Below are 26,589 nucleotides of genomic sequence, written 5' to 3'. Positions count from 1 at the left end.
TGTGGTGATCCCGAGCACCTTTTCACACGTTGATTGGTCACTGGGGTATCTTCTTCTGGGAGGTGTCTGTTCATGCCTTTTGCCCATTTTAAAATTGAATTTTCTTTTCCTAGTCTGTGGCAATTTTCACCATCTTCATGAGGGTGTCCTTCGATGAACAAATGTTCTTAATTTGAGTGAAGTCTAACTTGTGAGTCTTTTATGGCCAGTGGCGTTTCTGTCCTACTGAAGAAGTCTATGCCTCCTTTAAGGACATGAAAATTTTTTCCCATGTTGTACCTTTCACATTTATGGGATTTTAAAAAACGATTTATTGAAATATAGTTGATTTACATCACGTTTATGTCTGTAATCCATTTCAAATTAATATATGTGTATGGCATGAGGAGGGGTCAATATTCATCTTCTCCGTATGGATGGATATCCCAGTGATCAGCATGACTTTTTGGAAAGTCCATCCTTCCCCACTGACCTTCAAGGGTCTTCTCCATTTTGACAATGTTAAGGTTCCCTTGCAAGAATACTATTAGGAAGAAAACATCAGGGTCTATTATTTTCATTGGATTTTTGCACATTCCATATTACAAATAATTGTTGGTCTACTTTTTTCTTTGTGGAATTGGCCTCAAAGGTGAAGTTTGCAAATGAGTTCAATATTTTGTTCTGAATACTGACACAAGGAACTTCCCTTGTGGCGCAATGGTTAAGAATCCGCCTGCCAATGCAGGGGACACGGGTTTGAGCTGGTCGGGGAAGATCCCACATGCCGTGGAGCGACTAAGCCCATGTGCCACAACTACTGAGCCTGTGCTCTAGAGCCTGCGAGCCACAACTACTGAAGCCCGTGTGCATCAATGAAGACCCAGTGCAGCCAAAAATAAAATTAATTAATCTTAAAAACCCCAATATACACTTAAAAAAACCCAAAAAAACACTGACAGAAAATGTAATATTTTTAGGCCTAGCAGTTGAACTTAAATATGCCTCTTTTCCGCTTCATCATTTGTTTCTCTTCCAATAATAAAGGATTCTTTTTAAAGAGCAATTTGTATCCTTTTTTGGGTACTATAACCATCATCACCCCCTGAAATCACAGGCTTGGTAACAGTTTCTCCAAATGATACACCATGGGCTCATGCCTTGACACTATTCCCTCAGACAGATTAAAATTCTCCCCTACTTTGCTTGTGACTGACTGCAGAGCATTACTATGAATTCAAGTCGTAAAACCCTCCCGTTACGGGGACAGCCTCATCGATCTGCATATAGCAGAAAGTGGAACAAGACACTGGGGGGGCGGAAGGATGCCCCTGGCTGCCCTGTGCAGCTCCACACAACCCACCCTGCGCTGGCAGGAACGGCACAAGTCTCCTAGGAGGGTCGCGGGAGAGCCATTATTTTCTTCTTCTTACTTACGTAGTACTCATGATCCACAAATGGATCTACAAAGCAGAAAGCATGCATTGTCCTGTGGTTGGCGTGTCTGTGAGGGCAGGGATCCCAGTGCCTAGGGGGAGCCTGGTCTATGTCTTCTCCACAAGCGGCTGACCTGTGATGGCCCAGGGAGACCATAGCCAGGCGGGGTGGGGGACTGTCTACAGAAGGAAAACCACTGGCTCTCTGCTCCAGCCACAGGCGCCTCCTCACCACGGTCCACCAGCCACGTGATCGGCCTCCATCACAGCACAGACCCCCTTCTCCCACATTCAGCTGCCACTGGCCTCGAACCCACCGGCTACCTCCTGGACCCCTTGTCCCCAGACCTGCCCTCCTCAGTGCCCCTCTTGAACGTCGCCTCCCCTGCCCTCTCACCACGGCTGACGCTGCCTGTCTCCCCTCTTCCAGGACGTTAACGTCACGTCCCACGAGGACAGAGGCTCCGAGACAGAGACTCGACCTGAGTTTGTGGAGTGACTGCCCGGGCAGCGGGCTCGCCGGCCCCTCCCAGAGGCCCACGCCCGCCCGCCCCGCCCCCCGCTTACCTGTCCTTGTACTTGATCACAGCGTCCACGATCTTCTTCATCTTCTTGGTGAGGTTGGGCGGGTTGGGGGAGAGCTTCTCGGCAGGCGGCCGGCCACGCTTCTTCTGCTTCTTGCTCTCGTCGTCCTTGTCGCGGCTGCGGGTGCTGGTGGTCGGGGTGGAGGGGCCGGCATCGCTGTCCCTCTTGCGCTTCCGCGACGATTTCTTCTGCCGGACCTCCTCTTCGATCTCCTCCAGCGTGCCCTCCTCGATGGCCTTCAGGGTCAATAGTGGTAAAAATAGGACAGCCAGCACCGAGGTCGACAAGCAGAGGCCGCGGCGCAAACCCGGGGGCCTGCCTGGGGCGGGACACATGCTGGGGCTCTGGATGGGCTCCGAGGGCACGGGGGCCGTGAGGGCCAGCTCTGTCCCCCCGATGCCAGCCCACCCAAGCCCGTTCTTCGCAGATAAATGGCGTATGTTACAAATTTAAGTGTCACAGCCTCACTGTGCAAAGCCTGAAGAGTGGGCTCCTGTAAACCCTCCACCCAGAGGTGACCCCGTCAACACTTCTGCTCTAGACCATGTTCCATGTTTTTAAAAAACTGTGGTGGTAAGATATACATAACATAAAGTCAGCCGCTTCAAACACTGTCAAGTATGCAGTTCAGTGGCACTGGGAACGCTCCTGCTGTGCAGCCGTCCCCACCCTCCACCTGTAGGATGTCCCACCTTCCCACGCACATGTGCACAATCGAGGCAGCACCGGGATCGAGCCACATACCACATCACGACTCATCTTTTTGCTTATTATGTCCTGGATATACTTCCTCTCGTTTTTCTGCAACATAATTTTTAATGCCTATTTAATAGTATTTCCTTGTAAAATGGGCCTTAACTTCCTCTGTAGTTGGGCATTTAGGTTCTTTCCAGTTTTGCAAGAATGGGTGGGTGGGCTATTCTAAGTACTGTCATAACTGACATTTGTCTTTCTTTTAGATAGATTCCTGAAAGTGAAACCGCTGGGTTGAAGAACACGAACGTGAGTGTCAACTTTAAAATAGTTCCGATGTATTAATTCTCAACGATAATAACTAACTTGCATGTTTTAGCCGTGAACACAAAGTGATGGGAAGCCAGGTTTCTACGGGGGCTTGGAATCAGAAACGGGAGTGGGGCCTGGACCCAAACGGATGCACTGGTTATTCATCTCAGTTACCAGCTGCATCTGAGTGCAGGTACAGGGCCAGGCACTGAACACAGCCCCTCATGGAGGGGAGACAGTAATACACAGCCCACAAACATGGTGACAAGTGTGCCGAGTGCCAAGAAGGAGGGTAAGAGGTGCTCTGAGAATGGTGGAGCAGATGTGTCCTGGTCAGGGTTTGGGAGAGCTTCCCAGAGGTGGGCACTTAAGCAGATCTGAAGGGTCAGGGTGGTGGAAGGAGGCATCCACCATCCATGTCATCTTATGGGGTAATAGGGTTTTTGCAGATGTAATAGGTTAAGAATAGAGATGAGATCATGCTACATTAGCACGGGCCCAAATCCAAGGAGTCAGAAAAGGCCGTAAGAGAGACACCGCGGACACCCATGTGAAGGCGGAGGCAGAGACTGGAGTGATGTGGCCACAAGCCAAGGAACACTGGGGCCACCGAAAGCTGGAAGAGGCAAGGAAGCAGCCTTCAGAGGGAACATGGTCCTGCTGACACATAGATTTCAGACTCCTAGCCTCCAGAACTGTGAGAGAATAAATTCCTATTGTGTTAAGCTACCAAGTTTGTGGTAACTGTTACAGCAGTCCCAGGAATCTAATACTGGGGTCTCTGGTCCTGTGCCCTAGACATGCAGGTCAGCCCAGAAGGGCAAGAGCCAAGTACATTCTACAGGGTTTGGGTGCATATGGCATCAGAGTGGCTGCCAGAGAAGTGGTGCGAATTACATGTCCACCACTAAGACAGAGGAGTGCCTGATTTGGGTAAATATCTCTTTTATTAATGTAAATTTTATTGAGTATGATATATTAAAAAAATGGCGTGTGCTCAAATGGGAAAGAATAGACTTTTCAACAATGGTGCTGGTACAACCAGATAGCCACATGCAAAAGAATGAAGTTGGACCCTGACCTCACACCATACGCAAAAATTAACTCAAAAACGATTAACGGTGGACTTCCCTGGTGGCGCAGTGGTTAAGATCCTCCTGCCAGTGCAGGGGACATGGGTTTGAGCCTTGGCCCGGGAAGATCCCACATGCCACGGAGCAACTAAACCCGTGCACCACAATTACTGAGCCTGCGCTCTAGAGCCCAGGAGCCACAACTACTGAGCCTGTGTGCCACAACTACCGAAGCCCGCGTGCCTAGAGCCCATGCTCCGCAACAGAGAAGCCACTGCAATGAGAAGCCCGCGCACCGTGATGAAGAGTAGCCCCCGCTCGCCGCAACTAGAGAAAGCCCGTGAGCAGCAATGAAGACCCAATGCAGGCAAAAATAAATAAATAATTTTTTAAAAAAAAAAAGAAAAAAAAAAGGATCACGGACCTACATGTAAGAGCTGAGACTCTAAAACTCTTGAAAGGAAACACAGGGGTAAATCTTTGTGACCATCAATTAGCAATGGATTCTCAGGCATGCTACCAAGGCACAGGCGAAGAGACAAACAAATAAATTTGACTTCATCAAAATTTTAAAATTCTGTGCTTCAAAGGACAGTATCAAGAAAGTGAAAAACAGGGGCTTCCCTGGTGGTGCAGTGGTTAAGAATCCTGCCGATGCTGGGGACACAGGTTCGAGCCCTGGTTTGGGGAGATCCCACATGCCACGGAGCAACTAAGCCCGTGCGCCACAACTACTAAGCCTGAGCTCTAAAGCCCACGAGCCAAGACTACTGAGCCCGCGAGACACAACTACTGAAGCCCACGCACCTAGAGCCTGTGCTCTGCAAAAAGAGAAGCCACTGCAATGAGAAGCCCACGCACTGCAAGGAAGAGTGGTCCCCGCTCACTGCAACTAGAGAAAGCCTGCGCGCAGCAACGAAGACCTGATGCAGCCAAAAAACAATGAATAAATAAAATAAATAAAATTTAAAAACATGTAAAAAAAAAAGTGAAAAGCAAAGACAAAAACCACCCCACGGAATAGGAGAAAATATTTGCAAATCATATATCTGATAAAAGACTTTAAAGAAGATCTACAAATGGCCAAAAAGTACATGAAAAGGTGCCCAACACCATTAGCGCCACCACCACCCTCCCACCCCACCGGAAGCAATTCAAAACCACAATAAGACACCACTGCACACCCACTAGGATGGCTAGAATCAAAAGGCAAACAGAAAGTTATCAGCGAGGACCTGGAGAAACTGGAACCCTTCCGTGCTGCTGGTGGGAATGTAAAATAGTGCAGCCACTTTGGAAAACAGTTTTCGTTCCTCAAAAGGTTAAACAGAGAATTACCATTTGATCCACTCCTAGATACACACCCCAGAGAAATCAAAACATACGTCCTCACAAAACCTGTACACAAATGTTCACCACTGCATTATGCACAATAGCTAAAAAGTGGAAACAACCCCACGGTCCATCAACTAATGACTAGATAAACAAATGTTGTATATTCTTACAATGGAAAATTATCCAACCATAAAAAGAATGAAGTCCTGATATATGCTAGAACCTGGATGAATCTTGAAAATATTTTGCTAAGTGAAGAAACCCAGACATCAAAGGATCACATAATGCATGATTTCATTTATAGAAAATTTCCTGTTTAGGCAGAATTATTGAAACAGAAAAGTTGTTTAGCGGATGTCAAAGGCTAGGGGGAAGAAAGGGATGGGAAGATAGCTGAAGAGAAAACAGTTTCTCTGGGGTGAGAATGTACTAAGCTTCATTTGTGATGATAGTTTCAGAACTCTGTGAGTATACCCAAAATCACTGAACGGTACATCTTACACGGGTAAAGTTATTCCTCAGAGAAAGGGAGGAGGGAAAGAAATGCGCACCGACTGTTATCATTAGCATGTGGGCAGCTATTTTTTAAAGGGCACCCATTGTCTCAGTAATGCCGGGCTGGCAAAGGCCCCACGCGAGCCGTTCGGGACTGTGGTTTGTACGACGTTCTTTCATCCAAGGTTCTCTTCTGGGCCCTGGAGCCCTGGGCTGACGGCAGGGAATGAGACACCAGCCCCCCCCCCCCCCCCCCCCCCCCCGAGGTTCGGTGGTTCCTGGCATGTTTCAACAGCTCCCTCTGGTGCACAGCTCAGTGGGCGAGCTCACAAGTCTGGGGTGTTCTGAGCTCCCAGGAGGGGACCAGGGCCACCTGGCCACATGGCTGAAAAAGAACTGGGGCTGCAGTTACTTAAGGGGAACCCCAGGGTGTGTGATAAGAGGCCTGGGGAGACAGCTGCTCATTCCAGGGTGTGGCGCTCAGCAGGGCGTAACCGAAAGCCGCCATCTGCCTTTCAGGAAGTGTTGTCTCAGGGACAACAACTCAAGGGTTGGACTCTTACTCATCACCTCTACACTCAGAACCCCTGGAGCAGGAATGGGGTCTGATTTTTGTCACTGTAACCCCAGTGCCAGGCCCCTGTGCAAATGTAGAGCGCCCTCGCTCGGGTGGGGTCGGGGGGCTGAATCAGGAGGACCAGCAGCCGCCCGCAGCCCTGACTCAGCTGTCGGCAGCTGCGAGGGCCGGGAGCCACCTGCTGAAAACAGGTGCTCACATCACCTCCATGAGCAGCTGGTGCCGGGAGCCTCGGGCGGGGGCTTCCTCCCTCTTCCCTCCCCACAGCTCCCAGGGGTGACGCACGCAAAGGCGGGGCTGCCTGACCCCGTCACCAATCTCAACCATTTTGCAGGGTGACTTGACGATCCCCAATATATCCCTGGGTCCTCCGGTCAGCCCCATGCAAAGACTGGCAATATTTTGCTTAAACCTGACGCTGGAAGGGCCAACTCCACCCAGAAGTGGGTTTTGAGCAGCTCGGGAACCGCACAGGGGTGCCTTCCCGAGTTCCATCAGGAGGAATTGAGTGCACCTGACCCCACGTGGGAAGGGTCACTGTCGTAAGTGAAAACCGACCAAGAACGGCCGAAAGGTACTGCCCAGGATTCGGACGAAGGCCTCGATCCTGGTGGCTGAGCCCTGCGCTGCCCGAGCCCCGCCCGCGGCCCTCTCTGGCATGTACCTTGAGCCACTGCTTCTCGGTCAGCGAGTCGCTGTAGTCCACCTCCTTGCGATGGCGGGAGCCACGGCCAAACATCTTCTCCTCCTCCTCCTCGCATGTCAGCCGCTCCACCTCTGCGTCGTCCTTGATGATCCACGAGGGGAGCTCATCCTCCTCCATCAGGCGTGGCTTCCTCTTGGGGTTGCGGGCCTCCTCACGCCTGCGGTCCAGGTCCATGCGCTGTGGGGTGCGGGGCGGCAGGGACAGAGGGACAGGCGTCAGCACAGAGAGGACAGAGGAGATGGCCAGTGGGCACACGCGGGGGCACCCTGACCAGGGGCTGCTTCCCTGCCTCAGGACCATCGCTGCAGCGGTAGTTAAACAGCAACTTGGTCGTGCGGTGGCTGAGCTGGCTGGGCTGCCATGTCAGACCTTGGCTGGGGCTCTGCTTCAGGGGCAGAGAGAACTGGAAAGGACAGGAAGGTGGTGGAATGGGGGCTGGAACGGGGGCTGAAACGGGGCAGCGGCTCCCCTGCCCCACTGAGGCGATACAGGCTCAGTGGAAGACACAGGCCTGCTGGGGCCGAGGGCGCCCCCAATCCCCCCCGATTCCGTGCCCACGAGGGGCAACAGGGCATCTGAGACCGAGGCCCTCGCCAGTCCCTCAGTCTTGGACAGTGTGGCTCCCTCTGAAAGGGAGCCTCAAGGACAACAGGTATTGGCCAGACGGAGGGCCATAAACTGGAGCAGGGCTGGGCGTGTACATGTGTCCTGCCATCCCTATGACACACTTAGGAGGCCACAGAACAAAGATGGGTCAGTTAGGAGCCATGGAGGGGCCACCCTGAGAGCTGCCCCCGGCCCCGTTACCCGCTGGGGATGCCACCGTCACTGAGACCTTTTGCTCTGTTCGGTGTCAGCAGGGAAGGGGGCGGTGTGTGTATGTGTGTGAGCTCCACTGCACATGGTTCACACAGGCGGGGAACCAAGCCCCTGAGGGTGCGCAGGGCCCGAGTGCCCGCGGCGCTCACCATGAACAGGTCGAACTCTTCCTCATGCCGGGCAATCATCTGGTTCACCGTCTCGTCGTCAGGCACCTCGTCTTCTTCCTACAAGATGTCACACGTTTAGTTGGAGTGCGGGGAGGCCGGGGTGGGAGGCGGCCGGGCTCGGAGGCGAGCGGCGGCGGTCCATGGGAAATGAGCTGGCGGTCCCAGTCCGGCTGCGGTGGATGGGGACCCACACGGCAGCGAGAGACGCACACGCACACGCACACGCACGCTCCGTGGGATCAGGGCCCTTGCTGGCCATCTCAGCCGAGAAGCCGAGGATTGAATGGGCATGGAGACTGAACTACCCCTCTCACCTTTAGAGGTGGCTCCTCCAAGTCGGGGTTGACGCCCGCTGGCGGAGGGGCAGTGTGGGCGAAGCTGGCACTGCCGCTGCCCGTGCTGCAGTGTCTGCTCTGTGGATAAATAGAGGACTTCAGTCTCCAGGGCTGTCAATCCGGCATCTTTCACCAGCAGTTTAGAAAAAAAAAACCACTTCAAAGAAAAAGCAAGTACTCATCCTCTTTCCTTTCAGCCCACACTCCCTTTACTCCAAAGGGATGCAAAAAAAATAAGAGTGCAAAAAAGGTAAAAAAACAAAAATGAAAGCCGCTCATGCGTCCACCACTCACGCCAGGGAGGGGGTCGGGGCTGGCGCTGCCCTCACCTCGTCCTGCTCCTCGTGCTCGAGGATGGCCTGGAGGAAAGCGCGCCTCTCGTGGCTGGAGGACTTCTGGTCGAACATGCCGGCCTGGATCACCTTCTGGTCGACGTTGAGCTTGTACTTGGCTGCAGCCAGGATCTTCTCTTCCACGCTGTTGACCGTGCAGAGGCGGAGCACACGCACCTCGTTCTGCTGCCCGATGCGGTGGGCACGGTCCTGCGCTTGCAGGTCCTGGGGAGAGAGATGCCCGTCAGTCCCAAACAAGCTCTTTAAATCGTTAAGGGACAGTGGATCACTGGATGCCACTGGGAAAGGCAGGGGTCTTCCAATTCTCGGGCGCCCGCCTGGCTGTTCTGCCCGCCACAGCCAGAAGCTGCACAGGCCAGAAGCTCAGGAACAAGACCTGGAGCCCGTGCCAGGATGACTTGACCCCAAATTCCTGCAGAAGCGTCACTTTCTACCTTCACTGGGATTTGACGGATACTCAGGAAGAAACCGCAGTTGTAGAGGGCCACCCCAGGGGGTTATACCCCAGCAGCTCCTCTCACAGCTACACAGGGCCCCTCGGCTGCCCCGGGCACGGCCTGGCTTGGCGTGGCTGTATCACAGCGAGGGCACTGTTAACAGAATGATGCCAAAGCTGGGCAGCACCACGTTGATGCCTGGTTTGATTGGAGGCCCTGCCACGCAAGCCGGGCCCAGGCCCCACCTCTCGGAGCCTCAGGATCCACTCTGCTGACACCAGCCCGTCTCGTGGCTATCGTGTGTGAGAGGAGCCAAAGGGCATCGGGTGCTCAGGCCAGTGCCTGGTGTGGAGCAAGCGCCCATAAAGTGGCAGGTATGGCGCCAACGCTGTATCATCACACCCAGCGTAGACCCGGGAGGGGCTACGAGATCCTGTGTCTGGGGCCTGCAGCTGTGTGGGGCTGACCTCCAGATCTGCACCTCACGGGGGCAGCAGAGGCCACACCTGGTGGGAACAGGCGTGCTTTGTGTCCACGGTTCGTACCCTCAACCCTGCCCCGCAGCTCAGCCGGCGTGATTCCTGGCTCTGCATTGTGCTTCATGACCTCTGATGCCCCCCGGGTGTGGAGGAGGACAGGGCTCCACGGGGGTCTCTCCCCTCGACAGCCTGTGGGTGGGGGAAGCACACGCGGACCACCTCTCAGGAAACAGGCCAGTCACCGAGGTCCAGGCGGGAGCCACACACCAGGCTGGCGCAGCAACCACCCCAGGCACTCGTCTGTCAGGCGCCCGTGGTTTACACACCGATAACCAGCTCCGCTGGGCTGTGGAGAAGGGCTCGCTTGCACCGTCAACAGGAGTGAAAGCTGGGGCAGCCTGCTGGAGGCCACTGTGGCAGAACCAACCAGAACGTGAAGGGACAGGCCTGTGGACCAAGCAATCCCACCTCTCAGGCTTGGCCTGGCTGGTGCTCCAAGAGAGGGACAAGGTTCCCCAAGGAGAACAGAAAACCTGGACGTCTGCCAACTGGGATTTGAGTCAAAAATCCTGGGGCCGGGCTTCCCTGGTGGCGCAGTGGTTGAGAGTCTGCCTGCCGACGCAGGGGATGCGGGTTCGTGCCCTGGTCCAGGAAGATCCCACGTGCTGTGGAGTGGCTGGGCCCGTGAGCCATGGCGGCTGAGCCTGCGCGTCCGGAGCCCGTGCTCCGCAACGGGAGAGGCCACAACAGTGAAAGGCCCGCATACCGCAAAAAAAAAAAAAAAAAAATCCTGGGGCCACCATATGCCAAGATAGCTGGCTGCTGAGGAAGCGGCTGGGGAGAGTCCCCATGTGCTTGCATGGAGACATGAACACACCAGCTGCTGGCGGGAAGAGACACGTGCTGGAACATGCCGTGTTCATGTCAAAGCCAGAATATATGTGTGTACGTGGGTAGATGCTGGCTCAGAGAAGAGCGGGGTTGGTGGGGAAGGGGAAAAATGGACTCTTTAATTTGTTTCTTTCACTTATTGGTATTTACATTTGAAAAAATTACTACTTTTAGAGTAAGACGTAAGAGGTAAACACTTACTTTAAAACTACTGTACCGGGGCTTCCCTGGAGGCTCAGCTGTTAACAATCTGCCTGCCAGTGCAGGGGACATGGGTTCAAGCCCTGGTCCGGGAAGATCCCGGACGTGCCGCGGAGCAACTAAGCCCGTGTGCCGCAACTACTGAGCCTGTGCTCTAGAGCCCACGAGCCACAACTACTGAGCCCGCATGCCACAACTACTGAAGCCCGTGCGCCTAGAGCCCATGCTCTGAAACAAAGAGAAGCCACCACAACGAGTAGCCTGCACACTGCAAGGAAGAGCAGCCCCCCACTCGCTGCAACTAGAGAAAGCCCACACGCAGCAACAAAGACCCAACGCAGCCAAAAAAAAAAAAAAAAATTTATAAAAACAAACAAACAAAAAACTACTGCATCTATAAAATACCACATCCCTGTTATCTATAGGCACGGAGCCCTGTGCAGGGTATGTGGATAAGAAACAAGGGCAGCAGTGCACAGAGCATAAAAAGTACGCCCCAGTGTGGTTTTAACAGGCGTCAACATGAGAGCTGGGCCAGAACATGGCCAGGAAGGACCTGCATGACTAAAACAGTGACCATTACTGCCAGCTGACAGGACTGGGGCATCTTCCACTTTCTTTGCACATTTACGCGACACCAGAATTCTTTTTGTTTTTTTGGCTGTGCCACGTGGCTTGTGGGATCTTAGTTCCCTGACCAGGGATTGAACCCAGGCCCTCTGCAGTGAGAGCGCAGAGTCCTAACCACCCGACCACCAGGGAATTCCCAGGATTTTTTTTTTTTAAATAACAACGGAACATGAATTTTTTTCATAATCAGAGCAAAAAACTAGTTTTGTTTTGAGAAACAGAGGAAAGTAACTGCTCTCTGGGCTTCTCTCCAGGGGCCTCCGGGACTCCAGGAGAATGTCAAGAGGCCAGCGGGCACTCATGCTAGTGGGCATGGTCTCCCTGAGGCTTCGAGCCCCTCCCCCTAGGGGGCCTGAGAGCTGTTACCTGGTGGGGGTTCCAGTCACTGTCAAATATGATAACAGTGTCGGCTGACTGGAGGTTCAGACCCAGCCCCCCAGCCCGGGTGCTGAGCAGGAAGATGAAGTACTCGGAGCCGGGCTCGTTGAAGGTCTTCAGCAGCATGCCCCGGTCCTCCGCTTTAGTGGTTCCTGCCGGCGGGTGGGGAGAGCAGGGTTATTAGCAAGGTGACCATGGCGGGTGGAGTGGGGGCGGGCGGTGGTGCAGAGGAGACAGAGGAACACCTACATCAGGGAGCAGGTATAGAGTCCACAGCCGTCCAACTCGGGCCACCCAAGCCATGGCCAGTCACTCAACACATGGCCATGAGTGGTGACTGGCGAACAACTCAGATTTACGGTGACACTACTGACCGCCAGTCCTCCCACCCCAGGAGAAGAAAACGAGCCCCAACGGGCCTCCGGTGTCTCCTCCGTGTAAATCGGGGCTGCTGTGGGAACTAAGTGGGCAGGTGCTGGAGCACAGTGCCCGGCACCCAGCAGACACCCAGGCAATGGGGCTGCCCTGTGAGTCGCCACCACCTGCCCTGCCCAGCTGTCCAGGGGGTGGTGGGAGACACTGCAGCAACACTGTTAACGCCGTGCCCCCAAACCCACGTGGGGTTTCCAGGCGGGCAGACGGGGCTGCTATGGTATCGAACAACTGGCCAGAGGGCTGGCGCCTGCCTCCATCCTACTGTGATGGGTTTTCTCCATTCACAAAGGGAATCATCTACAGGCGAGCACACGGGGGGCTTACAATGGAGACTTGTTTCCCTCTGGGCAGGATGGCTCCCCTCTTCATGGAGCCACGGGGACTCTAATGTGATGGCCCAGGACATGATCCTCAGCATCGTGATGCTCAGAGGGGCATCTAAGCTCCTCGGGCTACTGCCAGCCTGGGGAGCAGAGGTGCCTCTGGGGAAATCAGGTGTCATTCTTGGTGTTGCTTCCAGCCACTCGCCTACACGTCACAATGAACAGCATGGAGGCCTGATGCCCACTGGTGCCTGGGCTGCCCCAGTTCCAAGGAGGGGCTGAGGCAGGCCCAGGTGGAGGGGCCGATCCCAGATGCCCGGCCTGCACCCTCACTCGACATTCTGACAGCAGAAGGTTCCACTCCACGTGTCACCGAGCCCCCACCCTTGCCGTTCTTTTTTTTCCTTCTGGCTGCACTGTGTGACACGCGGGACCTTAGTTCCCCGACCATGGATTGACCCTGGGCCCCCTGCAGTGGAAGAGCGGAGCCCTAACCACTGGACTGCCAGGGAATTCCCCCCCTTTGCCTTTCTTTCCCAGAGTTTCCGCTCATGTGGCAGTGACCACATGAGGTGCCCAGAGATGCAGCCACAGCCAAGCAAACAAAAGTCCTCATCCTAGATAGAGGACTCTCATCATGGAGGAAAAAAAAGGGGGGGGGCGGGCAAATGGATGGGCGCTGGGGTGGGTGGGAACACACTCTTCACGTTTGGCCTGTCCTCTAGGGGTCGGGGCAGTGACACAGACAAGGAGTAGCACTCATGAAGGCTCAGCCCCTGAAGGACAGAGAGGCCACTAGGGAGGCCAGCACACAGAGGGAGGGGCGAGGTGAGCCTGGCCACGTAGGCCTTCCAAGCCATGGGAAGCACCTGAAGGAGGGAGGTTTGAGGGAGGACCTGACCACAGCTGTGTTTGTAAAGGTCGCCCTGGACAGAATTCCAAGAACAGGCCGAAGGAAGGCAAGATAGGGATGCAGCAAAGGTTCTGGGTGGGAGTGGGGAGGGCAGAGACCGACAGACAGATCCGCCCAGCAACCACGCGTCTGAAAAAAACAACAGTTCCACAAGATGTACCGTGAAAGACACAATGGGGGCAAAAAGGTTTGGGGTGTTGGCCGTGGATGCACATAGCAAAGAGTTTAGATAAAGGCTCTGAGAAGTGTGGTTTATCCCACACTTCTTAACTGTGTTTACCCTGGAGGCCCCCAAGTTCATTTTTCTTGAGAGCCCCATTCACTCCATCTGACAGAGGGTGGGGGGCTCCCTCTAGGGTCTTCCCGGTCAGTTGACACGTGTCAGAGCACGGGTCCTGCACACTGTCAGCATCTCACTCAGCCCCCTCCTCCCCGGAGCTCCTGCGTGCTGGGAACAAGGCAGAAACAGGGCTTCTGATGAGTGCATGTGGTCACAGTCAGTGCTGTTCCCAGGGAACTCGCCGCTATCACCCCTGCAGCATTGGTTTTCCTCCCTCCCTTTCCTGCTTCTCTCAGTGCTCACGGTTTCGGCATGAATGGGCCTGATTCCAGCTCCAGAGCCACCCAGGCGGTGGAGAGAAGAGCATGCTGCTCACAGCAGCCTAATGAAATTTCACCCCCAGACCCCTGGGGGAAGAGACAAGCTGCTTCTCTGTTCGGGACACTGAGCAGGTAGGTGGAAGGAAAGCCCGGAGGGGTTGGCTAAGAATGAAGCCAAAATGGAGGACAAAGAGCCAGGAGCTCCAGAAAAGCCCCTCTTAATACCATCTGGGCACCTGGATCCAGCTGTGCCTGAAGCAACCCTTGAGGTTCAGTTATGTGAGTCTATCAAGACTTCCTTCTTTATGCCCACAGGATATGGGTTTCTGTCACTTCCCACCATAACAGGACCATAGAGCAACCCTTAACCACTGGACTGGACGCAGCATTATGGTGCAAACACCATGAGCCTCACATTCAGGAGATCCAGCCATGATACTCCCAGGGCCCTCCCTCCCATTCCCGCAAGCCTGTGTCACTGAGTGAGCCGCTATGCCCACTCCTGCCGCTAGACCTAGAGAAGCTTTGGCAGCAGCGGATAACGAGGCCGCCCTTTAACAAACGTCTCTCTCCCGATCGTACTCACCATCGAGCCTGAGGTATTTAAAGCCGCGATACGCAAAATAGTCTTCCATGATCGTCATGAGGGAGGTCATCTGACAGAACAGCAGCACTTTATGGTTGGTGGCCCGGAGTTTGGGAAGAATTCTGTCGAGCAGCTCAAATTTCCCCGAGGCTCGGTACAGGTCCAGCCTGCGGAGTGGAGGGGGTGGGGAAGGACACACACACCACATGAACCACAGCGCCCTGCAGGCAGGTCAAGGAGGATGCGCGCTCCCATGCCCAGGCTACCTGAGCCGGCCTAGGCAGGCTGGCCACCAGGCTCGGGGGCACACAAGTGCTTCCTTGGCAGACTACCCCCGGGCCCGCCCCCGCCCCCGCCCCCGCCCCCCTCCCCCCACCAAGTTTCAGCAAAGCCATTTCAACCCAACTAAAATAAACTTCATCATGAAATTACTGACCAACTTGGATACTTGTAAGAGCGAAAGAAGGTGCTATTTATTAGTAAAGATCCTGGGACAATGGGCATGGACAGGGGCTGCCCCGGGAAGCCAGGTCTCCTGTTTAAGAACTTTCCAAGAGCAGAGGCTCCCAGTGGAGAGTGCCCACACCGCACCACACACAGCGCTAAGGGCCACTGCAACTTCTGTCATTCGCTCCTGGTTTATAGATGTGGAAACTGAGGCTGGGGGACAGTGTGACACGGCTGCTGACCTGCCAGGGCCGGGCTCAAACCCAGGTCTGTGGGACCCCATTATGCAATTTGGTATAAAGAACTACACAGCTAAAGAACCTTTTGCCCTTTCATTCGGTGCCTCTGCTCTAGGAAATAGTTTACTATCCCAGAGAAATAATGGTGGCTTTAGGGTTAAGAATGTTTTAACGGTGAAACCTTGAGGCAGCATTTGTGTCCCAACACCAGGGCTGAACGATGCCTGGGCTGCGCTTTATAAACAACGCTGGGGAAAACACCCCCAGAGCAAGGTGCGTGGCGCACTGTATAAAGAGTATCCCTCTGTTGGTGGGCAGAGTTTAGGCTCAGAGTGGTTAGGAAAGCTGTCACAGGTCACAGAGCCCAGAGGTGGGGCCTGGAAGCCAGGCATGGTCACCTCTCCAAGTGGAGAATTTTTAATCTCTTCTTTGGGTTCATCTATGTTTTCAAAGTTTTCTGCCAGGAATATACTGCCTTTGAAATTAGACAAGTATAACAACAGAAATAAAGCCAACCGAAGAGAGAAATACTGGCACACAGATGGTCTGCCCACCCCGTTAAGCTAGGAAGATTCTCACCCTTGGACGATGCCACCGGTAAACCCCAAGTGCTCGGAAAAGGACTCCTGCGATGGAATGAGAGGCGGGTCAGTGCGGGGCAGGAAAAGGCGGCCAGGCCCCACGCCTCCGAGCCCTCCCACCCAAGCTCAGCGACCGCCCACGGCGGCCCCAAGGCCACACAGATGCTGAACACAGCTTTTCTATCCCACTGACATCCCTTCCGTCATGACCTAACACTCTTAACCACGGAAAGGAGCGCGCGAGGACGACGCGCGCCTGAGACCACACCTGGTGAGCTGGAATGGAAGCCCAGGGGCCTCTGGCATGACCCCGGAACTTTATGCCAGAATGTACGGACATATGTGTGCTTTTCAGAAGCAAGCATCCAGACTCTCAAGGGTACTGGGGCCCAGAGCCGTCAGGAAGAGGGACGCTGCTCTCCATGCTCTGCCCAGGATGGCCCCACGTGTCTCCGAGTGGGGAAGGCTAGTAACCAACAAGCAGAGGCAGCACAACCCCACCGCGGGGGAAACGACTCCAGAGAACAGCCTCCGAAGGCTTCGGCGGTTACCTGAGGTGGGATTTTCATTTCTCTTGCATATTTCCCTACAGTTTGGATTCTTTACAATGTATAAGCGATTGCAAACAAAAAATCCATAAAAAGGCAAATGTACAAGCATCATCTAGTCTAAACCTTACAAGCTCTTTTTCTCTAAAGTTGCCAGAGAGAAGTGACCTAGCTCTGTCTAGGGGCTAGGCGCAGACAGACCCCTCTGAGAGCAGGGCCCTGTGCAGAGCTGAGGCCCACGAGCTCCGGGTACCGCTGGGCCTGCTGCCCGGGCCCTGGGCCTCACCTCGATGTGCTGGAACATGTATGGGTGGTTGCAGATCTTCCTCAGCTGCATGATGGTGTTCATCAGGGTCTTGGTGCCACCTTTGCCCTGAGGAGGCAGAAGAGAGGCTCCCAAATCGGTCTTGTCCCGGGGTGGGGTGGGGTGGGGTTGGGGGAGGAGGCGGGGAAGAAGGACGTGAGAGGAGCTGTGGCTTGTGGCAGAGGAGACGGGGCGTGTGCAGCTGGCTCCTGTCGGGGCTCAGAGGCCTGAAGCCAGCAAGAAGCCAGCGCTGGGGGAAGCGGAGACCCCCTGGCACCCTGGAGGGTGGAGGGTGGAGGGTGAGGAGGGGCCGGCGGGACGCAGGGGAAACGTGACCGGCAAAGAGCTGAGGGTGGATCACAAACACTTTGTGAGGCCAGCTCTGCGGGCACTGGGGGGAGTCCCCGGGGTGGGGCTGCAGCCAGACGGCTTAGGAAGATCTCTGGCTAAGGGGTGAAGGAAGGATGCCGGGGTGGGTGCTGTGGGCCAAGAAGAAAACCAGGAAACAGGGTGCTGCAACAGCTCGGGTAAGAAAGGGCCCAAACGAAACATCTGGAAGAGAAAATGGGGTGGCAGGGCCAAGCCCGAGGCCGCGGGGGCAGAAGCGAGGGACCTGGGAGGACAGCTGCAGTCCTGGTGAGGGGAGCAGGGGCGGGGGGGCCCAGGGCCTCAGAGGGGCCAGAAGGCAGCAGCCTGCCTAGCTCCCACCTCCCCACCGTAAACTAACGTCACCCCAACGCCACGTAATGACGAGGGAAACGGCCCTGGCCATCGAGGCTCTTTCCCAGCTGGGAAGGTGGGACTCCCTAGAATATTCTAACGGCTGGGGTCCGTGCTGGGCCCCCCACTTCCGACTGATGCATCCACGGGAGAGAGCACTTCACGAGCAGAGGACCCCAGGCTGCTGACTGGGAGGCTCGGGGGCCTCCCTGGAAACGGGCCATCAGCCTCTGCCCCCTCAGCCTTATGGACTGGACCCATCCACACCAGCTGTGATTTAAACCAGGCCCAGTCAACACCCTCGGGACCACAGGCAGATGGGGCCGCGGCCACGACGATCAGCTCCGAGGAGGCGAGAGCCTGCTGCTTACAGTGTGCACAAGCCCCGCACCCAGTGGCCCCCAGCGCGCCTGCTGTGGGCACCCGGGGGGGAACGGGGGCCCCGGGCCAACCTTCTTATCCTTTTCAGAGCCATCGGTGAGCAGCACCCCCTTGGCCTGCATGTGCCGGTAAAGCACGCGCTGCAGCGCAGACATGTCGCACTTGATGACGTACTCCACCTGCAGGGCACACACTGCCGTCAGCCGGAACTGGAGCCGAGGGTCCCGGAGCCCAACGCCCAGCCTGGGCCCGTCTCTGATCGCCCAGCCTCTCAGAGGCATCCTGGGCCCTGGACTGTGTGCTCTGATCAGGGCACACAGGGGTGACCGTGAGGAAACCCCATACCCAGGGGGACGAGGGGAGATGGGATGTGGCAGACGCACCAGGGCAGAGAAATGTGGGGGGCTTCCTGGGCCAGATGGTGCAGCTCGGCTACCTTCCAAAGGACTGCCCACAGCCGGCCAAGAAACAAAGTGCAAGTGTGACTTGGGGGGCGACTGGCCAGGGACCCCAAGCCCACCCAGCGGAAAGGGGAGGGGGCCCTGGGGGGACTTAGTGCTCTAACTTAGCACACCTGCCTTCCACTTGAGAGACCCAGTGAGGGAGAGTGGCCAACCCCAGGCGGGATCGACCCCTGAATGCCGAGGCAAGACCAGGGCCAGGCCTGGGACCCAGGGGAACCACCTGACTGGGCCCAGCCCAGGGAGGCCCCCTGGACGATGCCACACTGGGACTTCCGCTCAAAACAAACATGGTACGTGGAATTCCCTGGTGGTCCAGTGGTTAGGACTCGGCACTTCCACTACCGGGACGCCAGGGTTCGATCCCTCGTCAGGGAACTAAGATCCCACAAGCTGTACGGCGTGGCCAAAAAGATAAAAACTAATCGTGGTACCTTTTCAGGTAACTGAGCCTCGACTTCCTTCTTGAGCCGCCGGAGCAGGAAGGGCCGCAGCACTTTGTGGAGACGACGGATGATGAGAATGGTTTCCTCCTCGTTCAGGTCCACCTGGCAGCCCCAACAAGACATGACAACCAAGCATTGCCTCCAAAGGAGGGGACAGGGATGCAGCGAAGGGCCATCTGGAGTCACCCTGTGCTCAGCACCTCCTTTTCAGACTACCCTAAGCTTCACAGGAGCCTAGCAGGGCAACCTCTTCCTCTGGAAAACTGCAAGGATCTAAGACCTCCCATGGAAGTCCTGGGACACGGAAGCCAAGGCCCCAGGGCACTATGAAACACAGCAGCATGCTGCATCGCTTCCCCAAGAGTAACAAACCCACGTGCCTGGAATCCTGCCAACACATCCAAACGAAATCTGGACAGCACTGCGGGGGCCACACGGATAGAGTGTGTGGTGTAACTGGGGGGTGCTCCAAGAGGGCTCTGTCACTGGAAGCCCAAATCAACTCTCATTTTGGCCTGGGTGGGACGGACGGAAAGAAATGCTGCTCTCCCAGGGGGCCTGCTACTCTGATAAAAATGTGAATTAAAAAAAATTTTTTAAGTGAAACCATGACATCTGAACTTTTCTTCTCTGGGTCCCTTTGGGCAGAGCTTTTGCTCAACTTGAAAATACGTGAAACCAGAGCATTTGTTCCTCAGCTCTTGGAGGAGGCGGTCCCTGGGAATCTGAAAACTGGGGGCTCCTTTATTATGAGATCCTTGGAAAGGCCTCAATTTCTCCTTCAGGAGGGCTTCTGCCTCAGCCGGTACCAAGGAGGCGGGACCCCATGGATGATGCTGACAGAGGCCCCCCTGTAAGAGCTGAGGAACAGCTGTCCCAGACTTGCCTCAGGAAAATCCGCTAACTGGGAACGAGTGAGCTGGGGCACAGCTGCCGTGGGCGGTGACGCTCAACGTTAAGCCCTGCGATCGTGCCCACCTCCTCGGTCATCAGGCTCAGGCCGCTGACCTCCGTCAACAGAAAACACGGCGGCCACAGACACACCAACAACGCCACTCCCAGCCACGCAGACATTGAGAGACACTGGCCACAACCCACAGCCGTCTTTAAAAACAAAAGGGACAGAATCTGACCATGTTACTCCTTTCACTGAAACTATCCAAGCTACCCGCTGCCCTCAGGGTGAAAATTAAACTCTCCTCAGGCCCTCCAGCTGCACCTTCACACCTCAGGGCCATATTCCTTGCTGTCCCCTCCCTGTGCCTGGGGCACAGGGTCAGGGAAGCCCCAATCATCCCCTGGAGTTTCTCTGCCCTTCTCCTCTGGGGTCCTTTGGTGCCAGGGCTGCCCTGTGCTTTGCTGGGCTGGCTGTGGTGGGCACTCAACCCACAACGACCCAGCGAAGCCAGCTGGGCCGGGACCATCAACTTGGAGGGTCCTCGGAGCTGCTTGTGGCCGAGGCTCACAGCTCCCCACTCCACCCCCCGCCAACACGTGGCTGGCTGCACACCTTTTCCCCGGTCATGGCAAAGGGCGCGTTGAACCACTGCTCGAAGGTGCTGCAGCTCTTGAAGATGGTGGGCAGCAGGAAGTTGAGGAGCGCCCAGAGCTCAGGGAGCTTGTTCTGCAGCGGCGTGCCCGTCAGCAGCAGGCGGCGGGGGGCCACGTAGTGCGTGTTGAGGACCTGCGTCAGCTTGCAGTGGTGGTTCTTCATGCGGTGGCCTTCATCCACGATCATGTACTTCCAACGGATCTGCGGGCCGAGAGCGGGAGGTCAGAGGAGGACAGGCAGCGGCGCTGCCCACCTGGGTGAGGATCTCACGGCCATTAGGCAAGAAGGCTCTGGGCAGAACGGCCTGCTGAGCTGGAGAACGTGAGCACAACAACAGCCCCTGATGAGGGACCAGCTCACACCGCAGCCTCTGTAAAGCAGGGGGTGAAGACGGACTCGCGGACAGTGAGACACAGCTGTGACCTGCGACTGGGTGAACAAATCCAGGGGCAGAAAAGGACTTTGGTTTCCCAAGAAAATTATGTACGCTAGTACATGACACAGAAAAACACCCCAAATAACAACCCCCCTGCTGATCAGAGGCCCTCAGGGGTGGGGTCTTCAGGGGACTTGGTTCAGCAACGGGTGCATTTCCAATCAGCAGGCGACAGCTCTAAGGCAGGAGCAGCACAGGTGGGTTCAGATGGTGCACTCTGGGGGCCCCGGCTGCACCCCAGAGCCTGTCAGTGGCCACACGGCTGGTGGACACAGGCTAGATGTCGATTCTAACCAAGAGTGTGAGTCTGCAGGCGGGAGCCGCAGGTGTAAATCCCTATTTACATGTGACTGTGACGAGCTTCAGAGCCACTCTGGCTTTGGCTTCTTTGGCATGGCCTGGCTGAGGAACTGCCCATCAGGTGTCCCAGATGAAAAGGGCAGAACCGACTGGGGTGGGGCCTAGCAGCCATTTCCCATGAGGAACCCCCATGGCAGGGGGTTTACGTTAATTAGAGCCACTGTCAGACAAACACAGGATTTTCAGAGCCCCGTTCTCATGCTTGGGATGGGCCTGGCTTTGTACTGGGTCAGAAGGGTGAGCCTGCACACTGGACACCAGCTCCCTGGGCCCCAGTTTCCTTATCCGTAGCTCAGAGGTGCACATCAAGCACCAAATGTCATCAGTACGACCAAGGCCGACAGGTGTGGTAACACGTAAACATCTCCTCCATCCACTGGGTCAAAAACTCCACCACTTGACTTCATCCCCTACACGGTTAGTGAGGCCAGATGCAGCACCTTCTGGCTCGACCCCTTCCCAAACCGGGAAAAGAGCTTTCTGTAGGCGAGGGATGGTGCCTGTCTCATATCTGGGTCATGGTTTATTCTCGGTAATTCCCTGATGGCCCAACTAGAGCTGCCTTCACAACTGTGTCAGCTAAGAGGCTGCCCCGCGTGCACAGCCCCCACTGAATGCGCCAACCCAGCGGTCCAAGGCTGACAGAACACACAGGACGTCAGAGTGCTTGGACCTGGATACCAAATCCCTCCTGCTTCGTGGGCCGCTTTCCTGTAGGCTGTGGTAGGGAGACACGGCCACCAGGGAGGGAGGTCTGAGGCCTCTAGAGACAGGCAGAGACAAGGGGGGCCTCACCACAGCCCTGCCAGGGACACGGCAGGCAAGACAGGTGGGTCGAGAGTCACCGCGTGTGACCAGGCTCTTCGGGCAGAAGGCCCGAGAGGAGCCAGTCCACATGTTGCGCAGACGCAGCCAGTCTCTGGACGTGGCCCAGGGCCAGCCTGGGGACAGATGGTCGGAGAGGCAAGCCCAAGGTCACCTCGACCGGGGCTGTTCGCACACACAGAGCAGCTGTCTTTTTACACATATGTGGGGGAATCACTGAGAAATGTCTTCGGGGGCTTTGAGAAGATGGGAAGCGTGACACACTTGCGACAATCCTGGGCTGGATCACGGGCTCCCTGATAGCACGCGACGGCCTGGGCTGGCTTGTTTTACAGGCAGACACGCTACCTTTGCAAGGATGTGCTTGTCTTTAATGATGTACTCGTAGGTCGTCAGCAAGACGTTGAACTTGCCGCTCCGGAGCTGGGGAACGAAAGCACGTCTGGCTGCTGGAGAGCCCTGTGAGGGAGAGAAGACACGCGCGCCTCAGCCTCTGGGCCCCAGGTCCTGGCCCCTCACGCCGGCAAGGGCAGAGGGCCAAGTGTGGGGAGCGGAGAGAGGAGTGTGGGTCCTGGGCGGCCCGGGCCCCTGGGAGGCTTGCTGCCTGCACCTCCATCGGCCTCACTCCTGATGGTCAACCAGCTCCGCTTCCTACACCCTCCTCTTCCCGGGTCCCCATCTCAGGCCTCCAGGCCTCCCACACAGGCGCAGACCGCCGTGATCACTCCCAAAGGGCAGCTCCAGACTCTCGCCGGTTAGCAAATCTGCCCCGTCCCTCCTGTTCGAAGCTCACGTTCCAGACAGAGCTGCTCTCGTTCCCATAAGCTCTTGCCAGCCGAACGACTTTTAGCTCCTCAAACGCACCAAGTTCTCCCCAGACACGCTGTCCCCTCTGCCGGGACCCGATTTTCCCCATCATGGGGCCAAGAGCCTCTCAGCACAGGGTGGCGAGCCTGGACCCGGTAGACCTGTGGCCAAGGGCACAACGGGGCTCTGCCACTGAGTGGCTGTGTGAGGCCCTCCCTGCCTCTCTCCCCACGAGGACAAGAGGCACATTTAGTCCCCACTTCACAGGCGAACTGATCTAGGGGTGGCACTCAGAGCAGGCCTGCACGGGGCCCACGTGTCCTGGTGTCTCCCGTCACACAGCAGTCCACGGTGGACACTCATTAAGTCATCTCACGTGAATGGGTTTTAACCAAAGCTCGGCAAGAATGATGAAATCTTCAGGTGAATGCGTTAATGTCACCACATTCCACAAACTGAGTCCATAACTTCAGTTAAAAAAGAAGCATCAAAAAACAAAAAGAAAAAGAAAAAAAAAAAAAAGAAGCATCACTCCTTGAAATAAAGTGATCCAAACCGTGTTAATGGCAGGATCCCATGTGTATAACATAAGAAGACGCGCACATGCACACGTGCATCCTGTCACTAATGCAAGTAGATGCCCCTCTTCACCCACACGTATCCCCTATTCTCCCACCCTGCCCATGCCCGCCTCCTCAGGGGGCGACGTACCTTGTAGGACACCTTCACCACCGAGGGGGCCCACTTGTCAAATTCGTATGCCCAGTTGGACAGCGTTCTGGTGGAAACAAGGAAGGGAGAGTCAGGGTCTAGTTCTGTTGCCAGCAACTGTCCAACAGATGCCCACGAGGAAGTGAAGCTGATGTGTGTGTGACCCTCAGAGCTGGCTGGGTAATGGACCATCTGAGGGAAGGAGGGGATGGTGCCCCAGGTGGAAGACACAGGGACACACAAAGGCGTGGTGGTGGGTATAGGGTCAGCCTCCGCCAGGGCGGCCGGAGAGGGCCAGGACCAGGAGCTGGACCCTGGAGATCAGTTCTCTGTCACCGCTGTGTGGCCACAGGCCCCTGTGAGAACACACCACAAGCTGCAGACCAGCTGCTCAGAAAAACGCAGATTCACGGTGCCTCATTTCAGGCTCAGGACGCTGGGGGTGGGTGCGGGAGTCACGCCATGGAGGCCGGGGCTACAGTAGACACCACCGAGTCGCAGTGCCACGTCAAAATGAAACTGGCGGCCACTGAAGGTTCCTGCCCGGTAAGAGGCAGAATGAGGATGGGAGGCAGGCGAGACCAAGCCAGGCCCGGGCAGAAGACTGCAGGAGGGGGAGCGCAGGAGGGCTCGAGGCCAGGAAGAGGGGGGACAGACAGAGATGGGCAGTGAGTGGACATGGGGGAGGGTGAGGAGGGACAAGTCACCCCCGACTACAAGAGAGAACCTCAGGAGAGGGTGACAGCGACAGTAAAGCCAAGTTCAGAGCGGGTGGGCTCTCGGGGAAATACTGGGACACAGAGTCTTCGGTGGGGGAGGGAACTCACTCAGACAGTCTAGACCAGGGGGTTTGTAAAGACAGGATGCAAAAGCCAAGTGGAAGGGACTGCTTGCGGCTCACCCAGCTCCTCCCTGCAAGCTCCACTGAGGAGCTCCCCCAGCAGCCAGGGCCAACCAGGTGGGCACAGTCTGAGCCAATGAGATGGAAGCTTAAGTCGCTGGGCTGAAAGTCAGGGAAAGGTCTTGAAGGAGGGTGGAGACTCAGCTGCCATCTGCTCCTGCTGCCCTGGGCCCCGCCCATCATTCTGGGAACCCAGAGGAGATGATGGAGGCAGCATGGCCATCCTGCAACCAAGAGGGTAAAGGCCTAGGGGCAGGAGTCACGTGCTAAGGATTACTGAGCAGAAAACTGCAGGAGCCTGGGTCCTGGAAGCTTGAAGCCACCTGGCTGTGGGCTTCCCCTTACTGAGGGATCAGCAAGGTTGCCCTGGTTCGGTCACCGAGGTCTGGTTCCTATTGCAGGGACCAATAGGGGAAGGTCGGGGCACTGAGAGAGAGAGAAGCCAAGGGCCAAAGCCTGGGGTGGGGGAGGGGCATCTGCAGAGCGGGAGAAGAGCTGAGGGAGAGTCGGGAGCAGAAGTTAAGGAGACAGGCCAGAGTCAGGGGTCAAGAGGGAGGCAGGACAAGCAAACTCATGGCGGAGAACAGCACGCCCCAGCAGGTGGACGGGACAGCGGGACACTCACAGTCTGAAAACATCCCCCAGGGCACAGGTGGCTCCTGGAGATGACACTCAACAGCCTGGGCCCTGGTCTGGGTAGCAGAAGGGTGAAAAGGGCTGAAGATCAACACACGGGATAACTTCACTGAAGGGAATGGGGGAAAGCAGCCAACTTAAATGACCTTGGAAAAGATGTTTTGGCTGGAAACTGTAAGTCTAAGGACAAAAGGAACTGGATCTCTAGTTAGTAAGGCTGTTCCTCACAAGCTAAGTATTCTGAAAGCACTGTACACGCACACTGGGAACGAACACACGAGTAAGGAGAAAGGCTAGAATGAGCCCTGTGGTCCCGGCTGAGTCAAAGACAGCAGTATGGTCACACTTAACAGAGACACAGATGACCAGACGCAAATCATGTCAGCACGTGTGCACTAGGGTCAGTACACGTACGTATACTTCCTAGCACTGCACACTGAGAGGGCCTAGAAGCAATGACGCCCCAGAAGCAAGGAGCACACCCAGCACCCACGTCTTGGTTTCTAAGACCGTTTTCTAATAAGGGAAACCAGGGCTTCTTGGAGAAATGGCTGGTTCTAGGCCTGGGAGGGAAATGTACCAGCTGAGCTTGGAGCGTCTTTGGGTGCCAAAAAGCAAAGACGTGCTCAAAAACCCCATAATGATGGGGGCATGTCAAAGGAACAGAGCAGCCAACTGAGAGAGCTCCCGATGGCCAAGGCTGGAATGATTTGAGCAACAAAATAAACTAGTATTAGAGTTTAACCCAAAGTATAAAATAAATATCCAGGAGTCCATATTGATATAAATGATTGAATACATTCACAACTGGGGGAGAAGAGAGAAATCTTCCACACAGGAAAACTCCAAAAAATTTATGTAGGGATTTCACCTTCAAGGAGGTAGCTCTTAATTGCCCACCTATTATGTGTGGGCTGAACTTAGTGACTTTTTTCCAGAATACAGTATGGAAGGGAGAAAAAAGAGTGACTTCACAGTGGAGACACCTGACACACACTACCTCAGCCCGGTGATCAAGGTCAACCTCAAGAGTGAAAAGTCATGTAGACAGTAACTGCCCCCCCCCCTTGTGAGGTGATAAGACGCATGCATCGCTTCTGGTCTTCGTCCCGAAACCCACCATCTCATTTAAGGATGAAAAAATCACCATACAGACCCAGGCTGAGGCACATCCTACAAAACACCCGAGTTCTCCTCAAAACCACCAAGGTCACCAAAATTACACCAAGCCTGAGGAATGGTCACAGACCAGAAAAGACTGAGGAGATGTAAAGGCTAAATGTCATATGGGAGACTTCCCTGGTGGCGCAATGGATAAGACCCCGTGCTCCCAATGCAGGGGGCCCGGGTTCGATCCTTGGTCAGGGAACTAGATCCCACATGCATGCCACAACTAAGGAGCTTGCATGCCACAACTAAGGAGCCCTGGAGCCGCAATTAAGGAGCCTGCCTGCTGCAACTAAGACCCGGTATGTATGTATGTATGTATGTAT

The 26,589-nt window shown here is 55.6% G+C and overlaps 1 protein-coding gene across 12 annotated transcripts in view; it reads right to left on the bottom strand.

The window, feature by feature from the left end:
* Window positions 1–26,589, bottom strand: part of SMARCA4 (SWI/SNF related, matrix associated, actin dependent regulator of chromatin, subfamily a, member 4) — an 87,067-nt gene that overhangs the window by 14,051 nt on the left and 46,427 nt on the right. For 3 of the 12 annotated variants that reach the window (XM_029215964.1, XM_029215966.1, XM_029215965.1), the window contains exons 17-31: window positions 23,560–23,626; window positions 22,390–22,500; window positions 20,379–20,621; window positions 19,847–19,972; window positions 18,857–18,970; window positions 18,033–18,140; window positions 16,843–16,929; window positions 16,007–16,053; window positions 14,742–14,908; window positions 11,873–12,036; window positions 8,845–9,072; window positions 8,495–8,593; window positions 8,160–8,237; window positions 7,150–7,368; window positions 1,983–2,245 (exon numbers count right to left, since the gene is read on the bottom strand). In XM_029215964.1, coding sequence (XP_029071797.1) covers window positions 1,983–2,245; window positions 7,150–7,368; window positions 8,160–8,237; window positions 8,495–8,593; window positions 8,845–9,072; window positions 11,873–12,036; window positions 14,742–14,908; window positions 16,007–16,053; window positions 16,843–16,929; window positions 18,033–18,140; window positions 18,857–18,970; window positions 19,847–19,972; window positions 20,379–20,621; window positions 22,390–22,500; window positions 23,560–23,626 — 2,121 coding nt within the window. The remainder of the gene's footprint in view (window positions 1–1,982; window positions 2,246–7,149; window positions 7,369–8,159; window positions 8,238–8,494; window positions 8,594–8,844; window positions 9,073–11,872; window positions 12,037–14,741; window positions 14,909–16,006; window positions 16,054–16,842; window positions 16,930–18,032; window positions 18,141–18,856; window positions 18,971–19,846; window positions 19,973–20,378; window positions 20,622–22,389; window positions 22,501–23,559; window positions 23,627–26,589) is intronic. The other 9 variants (XM_029215969.1, XM_029215971.1, XM_029215976.1 and 6 more) reach the window with 7 other exon arrangements.

Source organism: Monodon monoceros, unplaced genomic scaffold (genome assembly GCF_005190385.1).
Source record: "Monodon monoceros isolate NGI ecotype Baffin Bay Population unplaced genomic scaffold, NGI_Narwhal_1 Super_Scaffold_12, whole genome shotgun sequence".
In the NCBI taxonomy this organism is placed as follows: Eukaryota; Metazoa; Chordata; class Mammalia; order Artiodactyla; family Monodontidae; genus Monodon; species Monodon monoceros.
The sequence above is the reverse complement of the archived record's forward strand: the minus strand, read 5'-3'. Positions and strand labels throughout refer to the sequence as shown.